Here is a 23,585-nt window from a genome sequence, read left to right on the forward strand (position 1 = left end):
TCAACACAGGACTAGCCTCACCCATGGTAGATCTTCACGAAGTAGGCGATGTCCTTGCCCTTACAAACATCTTGGTTCAACTCCACAATACGAAGTAGGAGGCTCCCAAGCAACACCTAACCAATCTAGGAGGCACCACCCTCCAAAAGGTAATAGATGTGGAAGAACGATGAACTCCTTGATCTTGTGCTTCTAAAGATAGTCTCCTCAACACTCAATCACTCTCTCTCAGATTTGGCATGTGTAACAGAGATTGATTTTGTGGAAAGCAACTTGGGAGGATAGAAATCAAGGTTCAAATGGTAGGAATGGAATCTCTTGATCTCAACACATTAGTAGGTGGCTCTCTTTCAGAAAAATAGATTTGGCAATGAAATGTATGTTATGAGTGCTTCCTCTGCAAATGGGAGTTAGGTGGAGGGGTATATATAGACAACACCCAAAATCCAACCATTACACCATAATTGACCAACTCGATGACACCAAAGTTAAAAACTCGATGGTATCAACTTTCTCAAAAGGTAGCAACTTTGAATCTCGGTGAAACCGATATACACAACTTGGTGGCACCGAAAAGGTGACTAACGGTCAGATGACACAACTTGGTGACACCGATACTCAAACTCAGAAATTCCAATTTTGTGTACCGGGGTAACAGAAAGTTGGTCACCAGAACTTGGTAGCACTGATCTTGTTTCGGTTGCATCGAAGAGGTGGGAATTGGCTAGGATGTGTCTAAGTCTAGAATCGGTATGGCCGAGTGATAATCTTGGTGGCACCGATTTTGGATATTTGGCTTGGGACAAATATATTTTGTGGAAGAGTGGCTCACTATTTTTGGTGGCTAACTCTAAGTACTTGAGTAACCAATTCATCATAACACCTCACCCCCTTTTAACAGTATTGGCTTTCCTATGGACTCAAATGTGATTTCTCACAAAGTGTAAAATGAAGAGTCTTCTTCCTTGAAGCTTTAACCAGTCCTATTTCTTCCTTCATCAAGGGGCATCTCCACTCAATCTATAGTCAAAGCTCTCTCTGGACTAAACGTGAAATATACTAGGAAAAGTGTTAGTCGAAGAGACAATGTATGTTGTCATGAATTATCAAACCAGCAAGGGAGCATATTATGCTTTCAACAATAGAAATAGTTCCCTAAAGACACCTCATCAATTGAGTTGATGTGCGTGAGCGCTAGTATTGAACTCCATAATTTGTGAATTTACAAGAATAGGCTAGTATCCTTGGTGCCTTGGAGATACCCAAAACTAAATATATTACGCCTATCACACCGGATTTGCTAGAACTACTCACACTAAGATATATTATATGGAAGCCTTGATAACGTATTTAGATTAGTAAGGAATATAATCATGCAATTCATAAAAAAATGTGTGTACCTATTTGTGAGTGATTTGCAATATTTATACACGCGGAAAGGATATGAGAAATATGTACTTGTTTGAAAGGCATCCATTGATGCCCCCTTAAGGTTTCTACCTTCTACTTTGCAAAAGGCACAACTGAACAAACTGACAATTGTTAATAAAAAACTACACGACAAATTCCACCGTTCCTAACATAATATGCCCTCCAATAACAACAATATTGTCACGCCCAAGATGCGACCCTATCCTCAATTTGGCACGAAGGCCTCGTCAGGGATAGAAGCGCATCCCGTCGTGTCGCAAGAATGAATATCGTTACAAGTACATGTACTGAAAAGAAGAGATATATATACAGAGTTGGCTTACACTCGCCACAAGCTACATCAGAGTCACATCAGTACATTACATAATCATCAAGAGTAAGAGCAGGGTCCGACTACGGACGAAAACAAACGAGAAAAATAAGAACGACGTCCATCCTTGCTATCCCAGGCTGCCGGCCTGGAACCCATCCTAGATCGATGAAGAAGAAGAAGAAGAAGCAACTCCAAATGAACAATCAACGCGCTCGCGTCAAGTAACCTTTACCTGTACCTGCAACTGGTGTTGTAGTAATCTGTGAGCCACGGGGGACTCAGCAATCTCATTTCCAAAGGTATCAAGACTAGCAAAGCTTAATGGGTGAGGCATGGTTAAGTGGTGAGGTTGCAGCAGCGCCTAAGCATATATTTGGTGGCTAAACTTACGAGTACAAGAAAATAAGAGGGGGAAGATCTACGCATAGCGGACGTGAACTACTGATGATCAAATGAATGATCCTGAACACCTACCTACGTCAGACATAACCCCACCGTGTCCTCGATCAGGGAAGGAACTCACGAAAGAGACAGTCACGGTTACGCACATAGTTGGCAAGTTTTAATTAAGTTAACTTCAAGTTATCTAGAACCAGTGTTAAACAAAGTTTCCACGTTGCCACATAACCGCGGGCACGGCTTTCCGAAAAGATTTAACCCTGCAGGGGTGCTCCAACTAGTCCATCACAAATTACCACAAGTCACATAGAAATCCTCAATCACGAAGCTCGCGATCTCGTCGGATTCCCTAGTGGAAAACCTCAACTCTGAGATTACCCAAAGCATCACCGGAAACCCGATGCACAAGATATCTCATCAAAGGTAAAACTAATCCAGCAAGGCCACCCGGTGTGTCGACGAACCCGATAGGAGCCGCGTATCTCGTTCTCAGGACACACCGTCTATGCAAAGTGGACGGGAACCAAACCTCGAGTTGCCCCGTGGTGGCACCGTCGACTGCTAGGTGGGTGGACCAACACTCATGAGGAGCACTGGCCCGGGGGTTGATTAAATTAGTCCGCGGGTGCCGGCGGGTCCCTATGCATTATTATTAGGTTATTAGGCAAATGTAGTACCAAAGTTGGGCCTTGCCAGACCAGCTTTAATCTAAAACGAATTATCAAGGGGGTCCCCATAACAACCCCGATCGTGTTAGGAGCGCTCATTTATGGAACATAACACCGGTAGTCGGAAACTAAGGGGGCAAAGGTGGAACAAAACACCAAGCTAGAAAGGCCGAGCCTTCCACCTTTTACCAAGTATATAGGTGCATTAAATTAAATAGCATTTAATATGGTGATATAACAAGGAACCCATGCTTTCACATGGAAGCAATGCACCTACAACTAGCAACGCTAACAACATGGATAAGCAAGCGGTAACATAGCCAATCAGTGGTTTGCTAGGTCGAACAGGTTGAAGGTTATCATGGCATTGCTGAGAGGCTGATATGTAAACATGTGGTAGGCAACGAGACATAAACGATAGAAGCGGTAAAAACCAGCATGGCAATGATAGTAATGGTATCTGGGGAAATGGTCATCTTGCCTGAGATCCCGTTTGGAAGAAGAATAACTCCGACAAGTCGACGAAACAACGTAGTCGAACGGGTCCTCACATTCCGACACGCTTGCGGAACTCTATCGAGACGGAGCAAACCGGAAACAAACATCAACACAAATATTCACCACACGATGCACAACATGATGCACAACCTACTATGATGCGTGAACAGTTCAAAATGCAAGGGATGGCATGGCAAATCACCTCACGCAAACACTACACATTAAGTGAAGCTCGATATGCAACGAGTTACATATCGACGAAACTCCACGATTAATTATTTAGTTCACTCCCGGTTATTTATACGGCAATATTAAATTGTAGTTAACATGGCAAGGGTGAAGCGACGGTCCTACATGGCATCCTAGACGGTTAACACGCGGAGCATAGAACGAGCTACGGCACAAGAACACGCTACACAAGATGTATATGCCATGAATGCGTCAGGCATGCGAGTTACCACATGACGACAAGAAGGGAAAGAACCATATGTCGCCACGGCGAGCGAGAGGGAACCATGGCGGCAAATCAGAAACGATGCCACGGCAACGTACCTATCCCAATACTCGTCGAGATATCGTGCCAACGTATATGAAGCGTGTGCGGGAACGTTAAATAAAGAATGTGGTGATCTCGTATCTCGGGTTCCCATGTGTCGAGGCACGACGAAAGAAGACAACGGGCAACGGGCAACATACGGTGCAACATACATATATATATACATCACTTGTACACGGTTCTCGGCCACGTCTCATCGGTATACCTTTGACGCGTGCAATCTGCGGGGTTCGGTTCGGAGAAGGAGACCAACGGTCGACGTGGATGTCGTGGAAGTAGTCGTACACGGTCTCTTCGACGGTAGTCGTTCGCTCGGCGTCGTGGTTCTCGGGTCTTCGGCGTCGGTAGTCGATCACGTCTCCGTCGATGTTCGGGGTTCGACGAGGATGTCGTGGTACTCGTGAACTTGTCGAAACCATGGCGGTGGGAATGGTCTAAGCGGCGACGGCAAGCGACACAACAGCAACATCAGGCAACTACGACAGCAACCTAGCGACATCGACGGTAAGCAGCAGCCTGCAACAACTACAACAACTAGCTTCTAGCAAAGCAAGCAAGGCAGCAGCAAGCGCTAAGCAGCAAGCAACATCAACTACAGCAACTTAGCATCTAACAACAAAAGCAACTAAGACTAGCTATATCGGCTAGCTACCTACAGCAAGAGCAACAACAACTAAGCTACGACAACCAAGCAGCAAGCAGGAGCACGCTAGCAAAGCACGACACAAGCAGGCAGCAGGAGCCGGTAGCATGTCGACAGCAACAACAACAACCTTCTGGCAACAACAGCAACAGCACTGCCTCGCGGCAGGCAGCGGAGGCAGCAGCAAGCAGCAAGCATAGCGCAACAGCAACAACTCGGTAGCGGCTACGGCGACAGCCACAGCAGGCAGTTACGAGCAAAATGCAACAACAACAGCATGCAGCAGCAGCAAAACAGCACATGGCAGCAGCTAGCTTGGCGGCGGCAACACAGGCGAGCAACATCACATGGTAGCAGCAACTTGGCAGCCACAAGCGGTGACAGCAGCAACACAAACGGCAACAGCGCGGCGCACCGGCGAGCACGCAGGACGCAGGCGGCCGGGCGAGCACGGCGACCGGCGCGAGAAGAGGCGAGGGCGAGGGCATGGCGGCAAACGGCGCAGGGGGCGCAGGGGGCGCAGGGTACCGGCGAGCGAGAGGCTCGACGCGCGGGGAGACGGCGAGGCGAGGGCGAGGGGCGTCGAGGCCGAGGGAAGGAGTGCTGCGACGGACGGGCACGGCGAGCACGGCGGCAGCTGAGGCAAACACGGCGAGGCGCAGCGCTGCAGGCGGGCGCACGGGAGACGGTGCAGGCGGGCGCGGGGTGGAGGAGCTCGGGCAGGGGAGCTGCTCCCTGGCTCGAGCGCGGCCAACGACGGGGCTGGCGGCGACCGGGAAGCCGGCGGGCATGGCGCGACGAGGGGGAACGAGACGGGGAAGGAGGCGCTGGGGGAGGAGAGGAATCGAGACGAGGGGCTGGGGAGGACAACGGCGTGAGGGGGAACAGAGAGGGATCGGCACGGGGGGCGCTAGGGTTGGAGGCCGGGTGGGCTGACTCGGCCTTGGCGGCTCTCTCTTCTGTTTTTTTTTTCTTTATAACTTTTAAAACAGAAATCCCTTTTTTAATAAAGAAAGGCTTTTAATCAAAGACGAAAATAAAATAAATGAATAATAAAATAAAATAAATGCCTTTGCTCCTTTAAAAAATACACCCCAACTTTAGCAATAGATTGGCATTTTTAAACGAGTAAAAACTAAAACCTTTTAAAGAATTAAAAATTAAAACCCTTTACAAAAGAATAAAAATCAAACGACGGAAATGGAATAAAGGGGCGGGATCTTCTGGGGCGTCGGTCTCGGGCTGTCACAACGGACTTCCGGCCTCCTCCTATCGTCCGAGGGCCGGACATCCGACCTCCTTCGGAAATCCGGTGCCCTTGAACAGAGCCAAAGTCTCGGACATCCGGCTTCCTCTGGACGTCCGGTCCCTGTTCGACTTCACAGTGGTTCCTGATATATGTACATCCCTCGGACGACCGACCCCTGTCGGACGTCCGACCTCTTGTGGGCATCCGGACATCCGAGAACTGCCGGACGTCTGACCACTGTCAGACTTAAGTGACCCCAACGGTCACTTTCCCTTCTCCACTATAAATACCCCCCTCACACTTCGTGAGAGGGTGCCCAACACAACCATATCCTCATAAGAACACATTTCTACCTCACACACATTTGCTCACACCAAATCTTAGATCCCAAGAGCATTTGTGAGCCCCTTTGGGAGTTGTTCTAATCAAAAGATAGATCGTCTCCCTCTCCTTCTCTCAACCCAAGCTATTTGAGATTTGAGCAAGTTTTGAGCATTCCCCGTGATCTTGTTACTCTTGGGGGTTGGAGACTCCTAGGCGGTAGGAGTTCTTCGGAGAGGAATCAATCCGTGTGATTACCCCCGAAAAAGTTTGTGAGGGTTTGGAAGCCACCTCAAAGGCTTACCACTAGTGGTTGAGAAGCGCCTTCGTGGTGTTATCTCAAAGGAAGAATAGGGTGAGCCTTCGTGACGTTGGTGTACCTTCGTGGTAACATCCACCTCTCTAACGGTGACTAGCTTCCCTCTAAGGAAGTGAACATCGGGATACATCTTTGTCTCAGTGACCTTGGTTATCCTTAACCCTAACTCCTTACTTGTGGTTTACTTGTGTTACTTGAGCATACATACATTGCATATTGTTTGTGCTCATTATATTGTGTTGGCTATTTCTTTGTACAAGATTAATCGTTCAAGCATACCCTCTATATCCACACGTTCACACTTGCAGCTTTTGATATATCTTGTGCTATAGTGTGATCTAGTATCTTGTGTCGTTCACCTACTTGTCGTGTGATATAGCTCAAGTAAGTTTGTGTAACCTACTTGTGCTTGTTAGTAACCGTGTTGTGTCCATCTTGATAGATCGTGTTGTTGGTACACGTTGCGGTGCCTATTGCATTTAGGATTCGTGCTTGAAAAATATCCTCTTAATTTATTTCCGCATTAGGTTTAAGCCAAATTCGAAGAAGTTTTAAATAGCCTATTCACCCCCCTCTAGGCGTCATCGTGGTCTTTTCACCTGGTTGACCCAAATACGACAAACCAAACGCGTCATAATTGAATATATGTGGAGTCGGATGGGCTATAGTATCCGGATCCGTCCTGGTGAACGCGCTCATGCACCTCTGGTCATTTCCATATCCGTCTCCCATATTGATTGAATATGAGGGTTGTCGGTCGGCCTAAATATTTGGATAATGTCAGACGTTTGAGACGAATATGAGACGTCGGGTTATACATCCTCTTAAGCCCTTTTTAAAATAGTAATAACAAAATGCAACCTAAAATGCAATGTTGTGGTGGGAAAAATACCTTTCCATGCTTTGTTCGGGCACACCGCAATCAGAATCACGGCCCCAAACAGGGGAAAATCTAGCCGGACACCGTCTACTTGAGCGAAGTGGTGCTCTTTGGCTTGTTCACCCAAGGTTTTTGCTAGGGCCAGGCTCCGACTGGAAGAGGGAAAAACCGGAACACCCCCAAACCCCGTAACCCTACCCCGTATAAAACCCCAAGCTGCGCGCGATAGGGCTCTTCCCCCTTCCGTCGCCGCCGAAATCTCTGCTCCTGCTCCCCTCAAGTCCCCGTAGCTTACCCAGTGTTGCTCTTCCCGCACGGCGTCGGCGGCAGCCATGGAGGAGGTGACGGAGGCGGTGAACAACCTTACCATAGCGGAAGGAGCAGCGGCGACGGCGGGAGCGGAGGGGCACAAGAAGAATCGCATCCAGGTCTCCAACACCAAGAAGCCCCTCTTCTTCTACGTCAACCTCGCCAAGGTAGTGAAACAGAGTCCAATCTATTCCCCTGTGGACGAGTGGATGAGAGAAGCGTGCCGTTGGCCGGGGATTTATTCCGGGCACATCTGTTGGGGGCAGGGTTCAAACTCTAGATAGGGTTGTTATCTTTGCGAGTGATTTGATTGGATTTGGGCGTCCTGCTAACATTTACAATGAAATCAACAGATACTAATTTGGTTTATGATGCTGTTTGTGTGCAGAGGTACATGCAGCTTCACGAAGAGGTGGAGCTATCGGCCCTCGGCATGGGTAAATCATCAGTCGCAGAAGCTTATCTTTGTATTAGTTTAGGTCTCTGTTATGTTACTTTGGCAATGATTTGCCATATGCATAGGCGCATTATCAATATGGATGACTTGTTATACTGTGACGGGTGTCTTCTGCTTGTCAATGAGTGGCCATTTTATTACCTGCTAACTGAGTTTGTTGCAGCTCATTTAACGGAAAAAAAGTCTACATTCATGTCAAATAGTTCTTGCTTGCCTACAATTGATGTTCTTCCTTCCTCGCAGTTTGAGCCCTTTAGCTTTATGCCGCACTTAGTACTTTACTAATTAGAATTTGAAGTTGGATCTCCTGCCTGGTTTTGGGAAGATTACTCTTTCCTGTTCTGTTCATAAAGGCTGTGGAAAAGTAAATTATACTTTTCTGGTTAGTTTGCAAAAGACCATGCTCAAGAATAAAGAACCATGCAAAGAACTGGCAAATGATACTCCCTCTGCATTTATTTATATTTACATAGCGCTCATGTATTTCTAGGTTCAACTTTGACCTTTGATTTGACCAACAAAACATGGGTTTTTGTGTCATTAAATTTATATCATTTCATTTGTATTATAGAATTTAAATGGTATATTTCTATACATATGACCAACATATTATTGGTCACTTTAATGGTCAATTTTTGATCATTAGAAACGGTGACCTCATGTAAATAGAGGTGGAGGGAGTACTAAAAATAGATTGAGCTGAGCCTTCATCCACCGGGCAAAGTTTTAATTGCTTATTCATCATCAAATCAGTATTGCTTGTATGGGTAAGTTGCGCTGATGTAATAATATGTCCAGCTAACAGTCATCTTGCTCTGGGCATGTAATACCTAGATTAAATCAGAAACTCTGATCACATTGTTCTCCAAAATTTATTTTCTTCATCATAGCTTTCTGCTTTCAGTTGTAGCTGAAGTCTGGTAGCCAGCTTTCAGCCAGCTATTTCATCCGTGGGTTGCTATTTAGGCCTTTTGGTTACAGTGGTTTTAGGCACCTTAATATGATACTGTCTTTAATTTTGGTTAGACTATTTGTAAGCTTAAATTTACAAGGATGTGTCATATACTCATGCTAATAATGCTTCAGTACTTGTGTTGATGGATGCTTGGTTTATTTTCTTTGTTGGTCAAAATGGCCCTTTGTTACTGCCTGCTTGTCTGTTATTTATCTATATTCCATTTTTTGTTGTGATGAAACTAATTTTAACTTTGTCCTTTCAGCTATTGCAACTGTGGTGACTGTTGCTGAAATTCTAAAAAATAACGGCCTAGCTGTCGAGAAGAGTTAGTCTTGTTTCTCATAATTCTTCTCGATTATGTCCTCTTTTCAGTCTCTTAACTCGGTCGAAATTACTCGCAGAAATAATGACATCTACTGTTGATGTAAAAGATGATACAAGGAACCGCCCTATCCAGAAGGCCAAGGTTAGTGTTCTTTGGATGACATACGGACCCGTACTTACCATAATTTATCCACATGCCTGTTTTTCCTTACTCGCATAACCTATACCGGCCAGATCGAAATATTGATTGGCAAGACGGAGAAATTCGATGAACTGATGGCTGCCGCTGCCGAAGAGAGGGAGGCAGCGGGTGCCGAGGAAGAGCAAAGCTGAACACTTGGAAGGTTCCTGTTGTAGCTTAATTTTACTGTTCTTCTGCTCTTTGCTGTTTGCTAGTTTGTTGTGTCGACAAGAGACAAGTTCTTGCATAATCAAGTAAGGGCGCAGCTTATTTAGTGCGCTTCTTTGTTGATTTGTTAGGGTCACATGGCAGCTTGTGATAATGGGATTATGAGTATGATATACTCTTGGATTTGTCCTTCATTTGGTTGGCTGTTACCCCTGTGGTTTCAGAATCGCGTGAGGTTTATTTACCAAGGATCGAATTTGAAGATAGTCATCTTCATGTCACTAACATGCAATTAAAAGGGATCTCTTAGTATAACACACGCTGCGAATGCAGCTTATGGATGTAGAAAGTCCAGTTTTGGACCCTGAATTTTGCCCCAAGTTCACTTCTCTGGTCCTTCAATTTTCCAAACTGTCCCAGTTCACGTTTGGGCTCCCCAGATATTGGCTATGTTAGCTGTTTTATTTTTTGACAGGTTCTATCGTCTATGTGAGCTGGTTTTATCGATGCGGTTGCCACAGACAAGAGTAAGAGCATCTCTAGCCGTTGGGCGCCCCGGGGAAGAAATAATGTCGCCTGGGGCGCGCCGGCAAAAAAATTGGCGTTGAGCCAAATTTGAAGAAAATTCAGTCGTTTTCATTAATATTTGTACACACTTGACTAAAAACATAATTTAAAATGATTTTTTAAAAACTACTATTAAGCCTCCGTCGCTGTCATCTTGAACCTTCTACATGTTGAAAAGACTGTAGAAGTCGGTGTAGCCGTCGTCGTCGGGTGGCGTCTCCCGCGGTTTCGGCTTGACGGGGAGGAGCGGGAGCCGGACGAGAAGGAGGACGAAGTCTCCATGCGCCTCGGCCTCCATGAGCTGCCGCGGCGCCATGAGAAGGAGGGGGGCACCGGGTACTCCAACCGCAACGAGTTGGATGTGCTTGAGGACTGTGGCCGGGGATTCCCTACCATAGGCGTCGCCCCTCGGAGTTGAAGCGGCCACGGGGTTCAGTGTCGTTGGTGGCGACGAGCCGCTCGGCGTTGCAACGTTCGAAGTATGCCGTCCACAATGTGACCCCTCGGAGTTGGATTCCCTACCATAGGCGTCGCCCCTCGGAGTTGAAGCGGCCACGAGGTTCAGCGTCGTTGGTGGCGACGAGCCGCTCGGCGTTGCAACGTTCGAAGTATGCCGTCCACAATGTGACCCCTCGGAGTTGAAGCGGCCACGGGGTTCAACGTCGTTGGTGGCGACGAGCCGCTCGGCGTTGCAAAGTTCGAAGTATGCCGTCCAGAATGTGTTGTTGTCGGGGGCGTACCTCTGGTTCCGCGAGCTCTCTTGCAGCGACGATTGGATGCGCGCGATCTCCGTGCGTCGGTCAGCTCTAGAGGGCGGCGATGGCACCGAAACTCCGTCGGTGCTCAGCCTTCACGAGCCCGGCACCCGCATGTCCGATGGCGATACAGGCGGCGGGTCTCGGACTCGTGTGGGTGGCGGTGGCCGAAGCCGTTTGCTGCCGCTCCGTCGCGCTGGGGCAGCGCTCGGCCATTATGGTGGAGAGAGGGGGCGTCGGCGATGAAAAGGGGGAGAGGGCTGTCAGCGGCAAGAGAGGGAGAAGGACTATGATGAGAGGTGTGCGACCACCGACGGAGGGAGGGACAACTTATATAGCCGCGGGTGGGCGGCGAGCGGGCGGCAGCCGTGTGTACGCCTGACGGGAGGGGGCGGGACGCGCGTCAGCGCGTCTTCACTGTGCCGCGCGTGAGGAATCAATGGAAGGCTGACCGACGACAGCCTTTGCATTGATTCCTCACGGAAAAACGAGGAGATGAAGACGAAGACCGTGCCTAGTCGTTGACTCGGCGGGTCCACAACGAGTTCGCGCGAAAAACGTTTCTTCCGGCGCCCCCGAGCGACCCATCACGCCGGTTTTAGCCTGGGTCAACTGGTGGCAAAATCGGCGCTAACCGACGAAATACAGGCTTATGGGTCTGCGTCTGGATTGTTTTTTAGTGCCAGTCATAAGAAGGCGTTGAGAGCCCTGTTGGGGACGGCCGTATTCCATTCCATTCCTTGCTGAACTAGATAGCCACCGAGCCACATTTCATCTTCAGCTCACGGTAGAAGTCACAAAGAAATCCTCGCAGCCTGTTCTTGACGTCTTACGACGCTTGATGCGCCGTCTGATGGCCGCGCCGGTGTCATCGTCCTCCAATCACCGGAGCAGGACAAAATTTATAGTAGACAATCAAAAATACGTTGTGCTGAGGCTTCATAGAGCTAGCGAACCAAAGTAACCGTCCATCGATAAAAAAAAATGGTAGATTAAGAAGATCAAACCAAAATACATAAACAAAGAAAAACGAAGCCAGGATTCAAACAGACCCACCTAAGATTAGCACCGATCAAATTCGGTGAGATCCGATAGAAACACACCTCCACACGCCCTCTGACGATGCTAGACCAGGGCGGGGACCCCCTCCCGCCAGCGGGGGCCTGAGGTCCTCCGCACCTTCCCGGCCCAAAAGGCCATTAGAGGTGGGAAGGATCGGCGGCGGCACCGCCGGAAGGAGGAGAAAACAAGATCACCTATGGTCTTTTATTTGATCATCAAGTCAAAGGGAAGTATTTTGTTTACAACAAGTCATGGAGAGTGTGGTTATTTTGATTTTTGGATCTGGATTGTGATTGTTAGCAATGCAATTTGATAGCCTTTAAGTTTACCTTTACGATTTCAGAGTTTCATATCTAAATTCTCTAGAAACAAAAGGGGAAATAGTAGCTAGTTTAAATTGGGCCATGAATTCGGTTAATTAACACTATAAATGCTAATTTTTTCTATTTATTTTCTCGAGATGCACATTGAAATTGGTTCTGATATTTCATACATTATGAAGTACTTATTTTACAATTTTAAGAAACCTATATATAGATGAAAACACTCTGGAGTCCTCACTTGTGGGAGTACTTATATGTTCTCATATCTTTCAAGGATTCCATGTTAAAACCACCATAGAGTCTAGGAAAGTAAACTGCTTAGGCTGGCTCCAGTTCTTTTGACTGACTTATGGATAAGCCGCCCCTTTTCTAGCTTATTTTAGAAGCCAATCTCATATTCGTTGGGGCTTGTAAATTAGTTAGAGCATCTCCAACAGCCGCGTTAAACAAGCGTCGCGCCGAAAATTAGGTCATTTTAGCGCGCACGCAACCCGGCGGGTGGCTCCAGCGGGCGCGCAATAACCTCGCGTGCGTTATAAGGAGTTGGGCGCGCGGTCGGATTCGCTATCTCGCGTGGTGTATTTTGGGCACCCGCTTCTGCACGCGCCACACTCGAGCGCTCGCGCCGCACTCTCTCCTCTCCGCCTCCTACGCCCCGCGCGCGCCGGCGCCGACGAACTGCACCCATGGACGCACGCGCCGGCACCCCGCTCACCCCACTGTACAGCCGCGACCCCTCCCCCGCCGCTGCCGTCGCCGCCGGAAACCCTAGTGCGGGGAGCGGTGGCCTCGCCACCGCCGGAGCTCCGCCGAGCATCGGCCTCGCGCGCAGCCTCTTCTTGCCGCCGCGGATGACCACGGCGACGGGTGGCGTCGCGCCGGCACCGTCCCGTGCCGCCGCCGCCCCCTCGAAGCTCCCCAATGCGGTGCGGCCGAAGAAGGGCAAGACATCCGTGAAGAAGAACAAGGCGGCGGACGGCTCCGGCAGCTCGAAGGCGAGGGGAAAGAAGCTTGCAGGGCGTTTGACGGGCGCGACGGCTACCGAAGCGCCAGCGAGCTCACTCGTTGAGCCGGCCGCCGACGCGCACCACGTGTTTGATGAAATGCCCCCAAGGTAATTTTTTTCCAACTTTTATTTTCTTGTTATTTTTTCAATGCATCATAAGATAGCTTATTTGCATTGTTCAAAAAACTTTGTAGTCTCAACGATGATGCATACATGTCAACTATGGGTGTTGGCTCCAACAATTCGCATTGGTCTCAAACCAATGACATCCATTTCGAAGACCGTGAGTTCGAGGTGGACGAGGAGGGTGAGGGCATTGTCGACGCGCCGAAAGGAAAAGCGGGCAATTACACCAACAAAGATGACATCTTACTATGCAATACTTGGTTGCAAGTGGCGAGGGATCCATCCGTTGGAGGTGAACAAAGTAGAGATGCTTATTGGGGGTGGATGAAAGAACACTTTGATGCTCACTGATACGTCTCCAACGTATCTACTTTTCCAAACTCTTTTGCCCTTGTTTTGGACTATATTTTACATGATTTGAATGGAACTAACCTGGACTGACGTTGTTTTCAGCAGAATTGCCTTGGTGTTATTTTTGTGCAGAAATCAAAGTTCTCCAAACGTCCTGAAAATTTACGGGGAGCAGTTTTAAAAAATATCAAAAATACCTGCGCCAGGATCCACCTGAGGGGGTGGGCCAGTGGGCCACAAGCCCGTGCTCCGCCACCACCCCCCGGTGGCGGTGGGCAGGCTTGTGGGGCCCACAGGCACCCGCCGCCCCCAATTCCATCTCTATAAGTTGTCTTTCGTCCCAGAAAAAATAAAAAAGAGAAGTTTTCGTCGCGTTTTTGATACGGAGGTGCCGCCACCACCTGTTCTTCATCTGGAGGGCAGATCTGGAGTCCGTCTTGGGCTCCGGAGAGGGGAAATCGTCGCCATCGTCATCATCAACCTTCTTCCCTTTCCAATTCCACGAAGCTCTTTGTCGTTCGTGAGTAATCTATTCGTAGGCTCGCTGGGCGGTGATGAGTAGGATGAGATCTATCATGTAATCGAGTTAGTTTTGATGGTGATTGATCCCTAGTATCCACTATGTTCTGAGATTTGATGTTGCTACTACTTTGCCATGCTTAATGCTTGTCACTAGGGCCCCAGTGCCATGATTTCAGATATGAAATTATTATGTTGTCACCAATATATGTGTGTTTTAGATCCGATCTTGCAAGTTGTAGTTACCTACTATGTGTTATGATCCGGTAACCCCGGAGTGACAATAACCGGAACCACTCCCGGTGATGACCATAGTTTGAGGAGTTCATGTGTTCACCAAGTGCTAATGCGTTGGTCCGGTTCTTTATTAAAAGGAGAACCTTAATATCCCGTAGTTTCCTTTTGGACCCCGCTGCCACGGGAGGGATGGACAATAGATGTCATGCAAGTTCTTTTCCCTAAGCACGTATGACGACACACAGAATGCATGCCTACATCACATTAACGAACGGGAGCTAGCCACATATCTCTCCGTGTTATAGCTGTTGCATGATGAATAAAATCCAAACAAATCACCGACCCAATGCCTACGAGTTTGTCCTACTATTGCTAGTGCCGTTACTTGTCTTGCTCTGCTGCTACTACTGTTGCTACTGCCGTTACTGTTGGAATTATGCCCTAGAGGCAATAATAAATATAGTTATTATTATAATTCCTGTATCAAGATAATCGTTTATTATCCATGCTATAATTGTATTGAATGAAGACTTATATACATGTGTGGATACATAGACAAAACACTGTCCCTAGCAAGCCTCTAGTTGGCTAGCCAGTTGATCAAAGATAGTCAGGGTCTTCTGATTATGAACAAGGTGTTGTTGCTTGATAACTGGATCACGTCATTAGGAGAATCACGTGATGGACTAGACCCAAACTAAAAGACGTAGCATATTGATCGTGTTATTTTGTTGCTACTGTTTTCTGCGTGTCAAGTATTTGTTCCTATGACCATGAGATCATATAACTCACTGACACTGGAGGAATGCTTTGTGTGTATCAAACGTCGCAACGTAACTGGGTGACTATAAAGATGCTCTATAGGTATCTCCGAAGGTGTTCGTTGAGTTAGTATGGATCGAGACTGGGATTTGTCACTCCGTGTGACGGAGAGGTATCTCGGGGCCCACTCGGTAATACAACATCACACACAAGCCTTGCAAGCAATGTGACTTAGTGTAAGTTGCAGGATCTTGTATTACAGAACGAGTAAAGAGACTTGCCGGTAAACGTCGCATGGGAAACAAAAATTTTCCTACGCGCACGAAGACCTATCATGGTGATGTCCATCTACGAGAGGGGATGTGTGATCTACGTACCCTTGTAGACCGTACAGCAGAAGCGTTATTGAACGCGGTTGATGTAGTGGAACGTCCTCACGTCCCTTGATCCGCCCCGCGAACCGTCCCGCGATCAGTCCCACGATCTAGTGCCGAACGGACGGCACCTCCGCGTTCAGCACACGTACAGCTCGACGATGATCTCGGCCTTCTTGATCCAGCAAGAGAGATGGAGAGATAGAAGAGTTCTCCGGCAGCGTGACGGCGCTCCGGAGGTTGGTGGTGATCTTATCTCAGCAAGGCTCCGCCCGAGCTCCGCAAAAACGCGATCTAGAGGAAAAACCGTGGAGGTTTGTGGTCGGGCTGCCGTGGAAAAATCGTCTCAAATCAGCCCTAAAACCTCCGTATATATAGGTGGGAGAGGGGGGGGGGGGGGCTTGCCTTGGGGCTCAAGGAGCCCCAAGGGGGTCGGCCGAACCAAAGGGGGGAAGGTCTCCCCTCCCAAACCGAATCCAACTTGGTTTGGAAGGTGGAGTCCTTCTTCCCTTTCCCACCTCCTCCTTTTTTTTCTTTTCTCTTTGATTTTCTTCCTATAGCGCATAGGGCCTTCTTGGGCTGTCCCACCAGCCCACTAAGGGCTGGTGCGCCACCCCCAAGGCCTATGGGCTTCCCCGGGGTGGGTTGCCCCCCCGGTGAACTCCCGGAACCCATTCGTCATTCCCGGTACATTTCCGGTAACTCCGAAAACCTTCCGGTAATCAAATGAGGTCATCCTATATATCAATCTTCGTTTCCGGACCATTCCGGAAACCCTCGTGACGTCCGTGATCTCATCCGGGACTCCGAACAACATTCGGTAACCAACCATATAACTCAAATACGCATAAAACAACGTCGAACCTTAAGTGTGCAGACCCTGCGGGTTCGAGAACTATGTAGACATGACCCGAGAGACTCCTCGGTCAATATCCAATAGCGGGACCTGGATGCCCATATTGGATCCTACATATTCTATGAAGATCTTATCGATTGAACCTCAGTGCCAAGGATTCATATAATCCCGTATGTCATTCCCTTTGTCCTTCGGTATGTTACTTGCCCGAGATTCGATCGTCAGTATCCGCATACCTATTTCAATCTCGTTTACCGGTAAGTCTCTTTACTCGTTCCGTAATACAAGATCCCGCAACTTACACTAAGTCACATTGCTTGCAAGGCTTATGTGTGATGTTGTATTACCGAGTGGGCCCCGAGATACCTCTCCGTCACACGGAGTGACAAATCCCACTCTTGATCCATACTAACTCAACTAACACCTTCGGAGATACCTGTAGAGCATCTTTATAGTCACCCAGTTACGTTGCGACGTTTGATACACACAAAGCATTCCTCCGGTGTCAGTGAGTTATATGATCTCATGGTCATAGGAACAAATACTTGACACGCAGAAAACAGTAGCAACAAAATGACACGGTCAACATGCTACGTCTCTTAGTTTGGGTCTAGTCCATCACATGATTCTCCTAATGATGTGATCCCGTTATCAAGTGACAACACTTGCCTATGGTCAGGAAACCTTGACCATCTTTGATCAACGAGCTAGTCAACTAGAGGCTTACTAGGGACAATGTTTTGTCTATGTATCCACACATGCACTGTGTTTCCAATCAATACAATTATAGCATGGATAATAAACGATTATCATGCACAAAGAAATATAATAATAACTAATTTATTATTGCCTCTAGGGCATATTTCCAACAGCTACTACTGTTACTTGCTTTGCTCTGCTGCTACTGTTGATACTACTGTCGCTTGCTACTGTTGCTACTTGCTACCGCTGTCACTACTGCTGTTCCTTGCCACTGCTATTGCTCGTTACACTGCCGATACCCGCTACTTCGCTGTTACTATTGTGCTTGCAGATACTAATCTTTCAGGTGTGGTTGAATCTGACAAATTCAGCTGCTAATACTTGAGAGTATACTCTCACCTCCTGACTGGCGTACCTACAAATTGGGTCGAATACTCTACCCTCGAAAACCGTTGCGAACCCATGCGCTGGTGGGCCATCAACAACATTCTTCCAGTTTCATTGCCGGGGAGTGCTATCAGCATTCTTCTGGTGTCGTTGCAGGAGAAGGCTAGTTGTTATAAGCATTCGTCTAGCTAACACTAGAGATTACAGGATCAACACTTTTCTGAAGCCCTTGCCAGAGAAGCACAGCTGACGTCACTCACAACGTGAGTAGAATTGATCGCTCGGAGAGATCACTTCGGTCCCGATGGTCGACAATCAACTCGGATTGTCAAAAGTGGGCGGCCGCACAAAAGGCGGTTGACAAGTTGAACCCAAGTGGCACAAATGAGGACGATAGAGTAAGTGACATTTCATACATGTTCATCATACTTGTTTTTGGTGTCCGAAGTGCTAACTTGCTTTGTTTTCATGTAGTACAACATTGCACAAAACTTGTTCAAAGAAGAGGAGAGGAAAACCAAGAAGGGGAAGATCAAGAAAGGAAGGATCTTTACCTTGCCTCATTGCTATGAAGTGTTGAAGGATGATGAGAAATGGAAAAAGCGTGAAGATTTGAATGATTTGCATTTGAGCAACAAACGCAAGCGAACAATTGAGTTGAATGATGATGATGATGATGAGGAGGATGATGCATCAAGTGATGACGGCAAGAGAAGCCCCACACCCAACTCGGTTTCATACTCGAAGCCAAAACGACCGGATGGGTGCAAGAAAGACAAAACCGAAAAGAAGAAGAGGAAAAGAGATGATGAGCTCAAAAATGCTATGGAAGCTATTGTGAAGGCAAGAAAAGAAGCCAATGAGGTGAGGAAAATGGCAAGGAACCAAGATGCCGCGACCGAGGAGAGGAGGTTGGCGGCCGAGGAGAGGAGGGTGGCGACCGAGGAGAGGAAGGTGGCTTTGGAGGAGAGGAAGGTGAGCAATGAGGAGCGAACTAGATTGTTGGAATGGGAGAATCACTTGTTCTTCTTGGACACATCTAACCTCAATGAAGCGCAAAAAGAGTATGTCAATCTTGCCCGTGAAGAAGTGTTGATCCAAAAAAGAGCCATGATCCGCTCAATGGGTGGCGGTGGCCTTGGCGGCATGGGTGGCGGTGGCCTCGGCGCCATGGGTGGCGGTGGCATTGGCGGTGGCCTTGGCGGCATGGTGGCGGTGGCCTTGGCGCCATGGGTGGCATGGGTGGCTTCGGAGGTACCATGAGCGGTTTAGGTGCCATGGGAGGCATGGGTGCACCTCCGGCCGCCATGGGAGGCATGGGTGGCTTTGGAGCACCCCCCGACGCTATGGCCGCCATGGGAGGCATGAGTTTTGCTTCTCTAATGGGAGGCATGGTTGCACCTCCGGCCGCCATGGGCGGAATGTCTTTCGATGTGCTTCCTCACACACATTCCCATGAAGATGCCGTTGAAGATCTTGCCAACACCGTCGGAGCTTCACGTGATGCGGTGCGTGATGAGGTGAGGGAGGAAGATTCATCTTCGGAGGCGGAAGAATCATCTTCGGAAGATGAGGACGAAGACGAGGAAGAGGATTGATGTGTCTTTCATTTGTGTCTTGAACTTAAGTTTGCATTTCGAACTTGGTTGGATGAACTTGTGGGCATGATTTTGAACTTGTGGGCATGAACTTTTATTCATCAACTTGTTTGCCTCAAATATCACATGTTCATTGCATTTTGATGAATGTTTCAAACTCATTTTGTGTCCAAAATGCCATATATGTGAAATGCCTGGCGAGTCGCACGCGCTGCATTTTTTGCGTGCTGCATTTTAGCGCGGCTATTGGAGCCAGCGCCGGCGGCCGTGCTAAATCAGCCGAAGCGCGCGCGGCAAACAAGTTTTTTGCGCGCGACGCGAAGCGCGGCTGTTGAAGATGCTCTTACCGGTTTCTATAATAAACCATGGAAGGGGCAGATTCTTTTAGAAGCAGCCAAAAGAACTATGGGTCACTTCTTTTTCCAGGCTTCTAGAATAAGCTGTCCCTATTCAGTTTATTTTAAAAGATTAATTAAATTTATTTTTTAGAAACTTGTTAATTAAGACTGACGTAGGTAGACTTTTAAAAAAATATTTTTGTTTAGGCTTCTAGAAAAAGCCTCCAAAAAAACTGGCCTAGACAGTAGTAAGTTTAGTGTCAGTTTTTTTTGTTTTGGACTCCTTAAAAGTTCTAGGGCCAAAAGTGAGACTGGGGCAAAGTTGAAAGTCCAAAAGTGGACTTGTTTCTTATTGAATTGAATACATTATTGAAACGGAGCATGCATGTTCCGTGAACAAAACGAAATTCAAACTCTTCCACCTTAGGATTCAATTGCGCTAGGCTCTACACTTGAAAATTCCAGATCACGCATTTTCTTCTGATTTTGACGGTAACCATGCATAATGCTTCGTCGATCGCGTTCATGGTCGATCACCGTTGGCGTTGGGGCTCTTGGGCGCCGCCTGTCCTTGTGTGTGTCCGGTCTCCGTCTCCTCCTGGTCCTGGGGCTCGCCGTCTTGTTTGTCGTCGACGAGTATCTTCTTGCAGGCCTCGTAGCACATGAAGGAGATGCCGGCGGCGGGCATGAGCTTGATGCAGCTGGGGCCGAGCCCGCGGTAGAGCCCGGCGGCGCCCTCCTTGTTGAGGATGCAGTACATGGCGTGCAGGACGTTCTTGTACACCTGCCTCCCGCCCACGGCGCCCACCTGCATCTGCTTCCGCGCCACCTCCAGCGGGAAGGTGGCCGTGCTGGCGATGGCGCCCGCCGCGGACCCGATCAGCAGCGTCGGCACGTTGCCCACCTCCTCCTTCCCCGACGCGCGGCGGTACGCGCCCCGCAGTGTCTCGTAGGCGTAGAAGTTGGCCGCCGCGTACGGCACCACGCCGATCAGGCTCGGCGCCAGCCCGCGGTACAGCTCTCCGGGCCCCTCGTCGCGCACGATCTTGACGAACGCGTGGAGGAGGTTGTCGTACACATCCTTCTGCATGCAACACAAGTACACAACACAACGGGGCCGTCAGCCTGATCAGATGGCACTGCCACTGGTAGAGACTGCGCAGAATTCTGTGTCTTCTTCACCTCGATGGTGAGACGGGTCTTGACGAGCTCCATGGGATAGGTGCACAGGGTTGAGGCCACTCCGGCGAGCGCTCCGGCGACAAGCGGCGTGGGGATGGGGACCTTGGCTGGCTCGCCGGCCTCCGGGGTCAGGTACTTCTTGGCCGTGTCGTAAGTGAAGTGCTGCACCGCGGCATGTGGAAGTGGAATCATCAGCGACACTGCATGCATGCATGCATCTCGCGTCTACTATAGGAAATTTCAAAGGAAAACACGTGAGGTGGCTGGCTTGCCTCGATGGCCTTGCTCGGCGCGACGCGGAGGACGTTGACGGCGTTGCCGCGGAAGAGGCCGGGCCACCCCTCCGTCCGCATGATCCACCGGAAAACCCCGCCCATGGAGTCGGCGCCGGAGCTTCCCACCATCAGGTGCGTCCTGATCGTCTCCAGCGGCGCCACGAAAGTCCTCGAAACGGCGCCGGCGATGGCGCCGCTGACCAGCCGACGCAGGTGCGGGTTGCCGATCTTGACCCTCACCTTCCTCAGACCCAGCTGCTGCTTCTTGGCCTTTTTCGCCTTCTGGGCCTGCTGGACGCCCGCATCGCCCGCGGCTGCGAGTTGGTGTGCGACGTCGTCGGCGGGCCGAGCCTTCCCGTCGTGGGACAGGCTGAGTCCGACGCTGGCGAACAGAGCCCTGCGTGGGAACTCCAAGCTCCTGGACTCGGGCTGCGAGCTCCAAGAGAAGGCGACCTCAGGGGCCGGCCGAAAGAACCAGTTCTTCTTGTCCATGGCGAGCGAGCCGCCGTTGTTCTTGGTCACCATTGTCGTTGCAGCCATTGCCGCCGCCATCTGATTCAACTCCAATACATAAAAGATTATATACGTATAAGGGCGAACGAGCTAAGTGTACGTTGGAGTGCGCAAGACTAAGATCAGGTCAATTCATACCACAAAACCTAAAAATGTCCATTTAAGTTAGGCCGCAAAAATTCACAAGGGAACACCAACACCACTCAAAATGACATTATGGTGATGGAATCATGAAATTTGATCTTAAGAGCAGATTGGTTTATCCAACTTAACACTGAATTACTCATAAAACTACCACTCTCTTCGATCCATGCATATATTACTTGTCGCTGCTTTGGCGACAAGTAATATGGATTGAATGGAGTACTAAATATAGTAAACAAAGATGATATAGGTACATACACAGGACATAATCTAAGCTGAATGAAAAGAAAAAACGTTCACACACGCATCTATTCAAAGGTAACAAATTATTTAAATGAAGATTATATGAACTAGCACTGTTTTTGACCAGGTTATGTATATGAATGACTCAAAGTTCATTTCTATGCATTAAAATTAACATGCTTTTATTATAATTCAAACTGAGCGAGTAAAACATATTCAGCTTATTTCTCTTTGAGCCGACCTCTGGTAAATGGATAGGAAAACCCAGTATCGAGATTGTTTTGCAGTCTAGCTAAACGCATACCTCGAGAAAGGAAGACAGAACTGATACGTGCGCTGCCTAGGAGTTCTTGAGTCCTCCACTCCCTCACTGGCCTCTCTCGTTCCTGGGAGGGGAAGGTGGCTCGACGGCCATTTTATACCCGTTTCAGCGCTCTCTCCGTCAGTTGGCGTGTGCAGTGAGCAACGAACCCCGGCCTCTCTCATGGCCTCTGCCTACTCTGCCCCTCAACCGCACCCCGTTACCACCGCACACGGTCGCTGGAATTCGTCGGACATGAAGGGCAATCTGGTCTAATCGGCCAAGGGGATTTGGTGCCGTCTGTGCCAATCTGTGCACACGCCAGAATGGCCTCGTTTGCTTTGTACGTGCGCGTGCCTCATGCGTGCATGGCGAGAGCCGAAACAGCCTTTGTTTTGTTTTGTTTTGTTTTGCCAGTTTAGTTCCTTCTCGGGGAGGAAGAAGCCGACAGAAGCCGGTGGGTAGCCGCGAGGGGCGCACACAGCAGCCGTGTCACGCTTGCCAGGCCGTCGGGCACGCACGCAGCTCTGTTAGAACTAATCTTTCCTCAGGTATCAAGTTGTAATTACGTAGGAGTCTATACTCCTAAAAAAGAAGTTGATAGTCTGGTATCCTGGTTTATGTTTGACCGATTGTTTTTGGTCTCGCCTTTCACCATCCCTTTTTATTGGTTTTTCAACTCTCGACGATTTTCTTCCTTCCCAATCTTCACTCGCAAAATGAAACGCTTCGAAACGAGGAGCGAGCCGCTCCTCTCCCCTTAACATCTTGTGTGATAGGGTTCCTTGTGAGGGTACCGCCGGCGTCGGCGGCGACGATCCGAGCGGTACGGGCAAATCATTTGAACGAGCTATTAGGCCAGGATACCTTGTGTGTATCAAACGTCACAATGTTACTGGATGACTATAAAGGTGCTCTACAGGTATCTCCAAAGGTGTCTGTTGGTTTGGCATGGATCCAGGCTGAGATTTGTCACTCCGTAAGATACAGAGGTATCTCGGGGCCCACTCGGTAATACAACATTACAACAAGCCTTGCAAACAATGTGACTAAGGAGTTAGTCACGGGATCTTGTATTACGGAACAAGTAAAGAGACTTGCCGGTAACTAGATTGAACTAGGTATGGAGATACCGACGATCGAATCTCGGGCAAGTAACATACCGAAGGACAAAGGGAACATCCTACGGGATTAACTGAATCCTTGACATAGAGGTTCAAGTGATAGAGATCTTCATAGACTATGTAGGAGCCAATATGGACATCCAGGTCCGGCTATTGTTTATTGATC

General features: G+C 48.7%; 2 protein-coding genes across 2 annotated transcripts; one reads left to right on the forward strand and one right to left on the reverse strand.

Moving 5' to 3' along the window:
- Positions 1 to 7,448: 7,448 nt before the first annotated feature.
- Positions 7,449 to 9,868, forward strand: LOC123402380 (uncharacterized protein At2g34160-like). The gene is made up of 5 exons (XM_045096295.1): positions 7,449 to 7,753; positions 7,975 to 8,023; positions 9,264 to 9,326; positions 9,403 to 9,467; positions 9,560 to 9,868. Exons 1-5 carry the CDS (start codon positions 7,610 to 7,612, stop codon positions 9,656 to 9,658), a joined length of 420 nt encoding a protein of 139 aa, XP_044952230.1. The 5' UTR covers positions 7,449 to 7,609; the 3' UTR covers positions 9,659 to 9,868.
- Positions 9,869 to 19,955: 10,087 nt separating this feature from the next.
- Positions 19,956 to 22,401, reverse strand: LOC123402338 (adenine nucleotide transporter BT1, chloroplastic/amyloplastic/mitochondrial-like). The gene is made up of 4 exons (XM_045096243.1): positions 22,299 to 22,401; positions 21,092 to 21,646; positions 20,820 to 20,981; positions 19,956 to 20,721 (listed from the first exon to the last, which is right to left on the reverse strand). The coding sequence occupies exons 2-4, from the start codon at positions 21,644 to 21,646 to the stop codon at positions 20,161 to 20,163; spliced, it is 1,278 nt and encodes a 425-aa protein (XP_044952178.1). The 5' UTR covers positions 22,299 to 22,401; the 3' UTR covers positions 19,956 to 20,160.
- Positions 22,402 to 23,585: the final 1,184 nt, after the last annotated feature.

The sequence above is a fragment of the Hordeum vulgare genome, chromosome 6H (genome assembly GCF_904849725.1).
Source record: "Hordeum vulgare subsp. vulgare chromosome 6H, MorexV3_pseudomolecules_assembly, whole genome shotgun sequence".
Lineage (NCBI taxonomy): Eukaryota > Viridiplantae > Streptophyta > Magnoliopsida > Poales > Poaceae > Hordeum > Hordeum vulgare.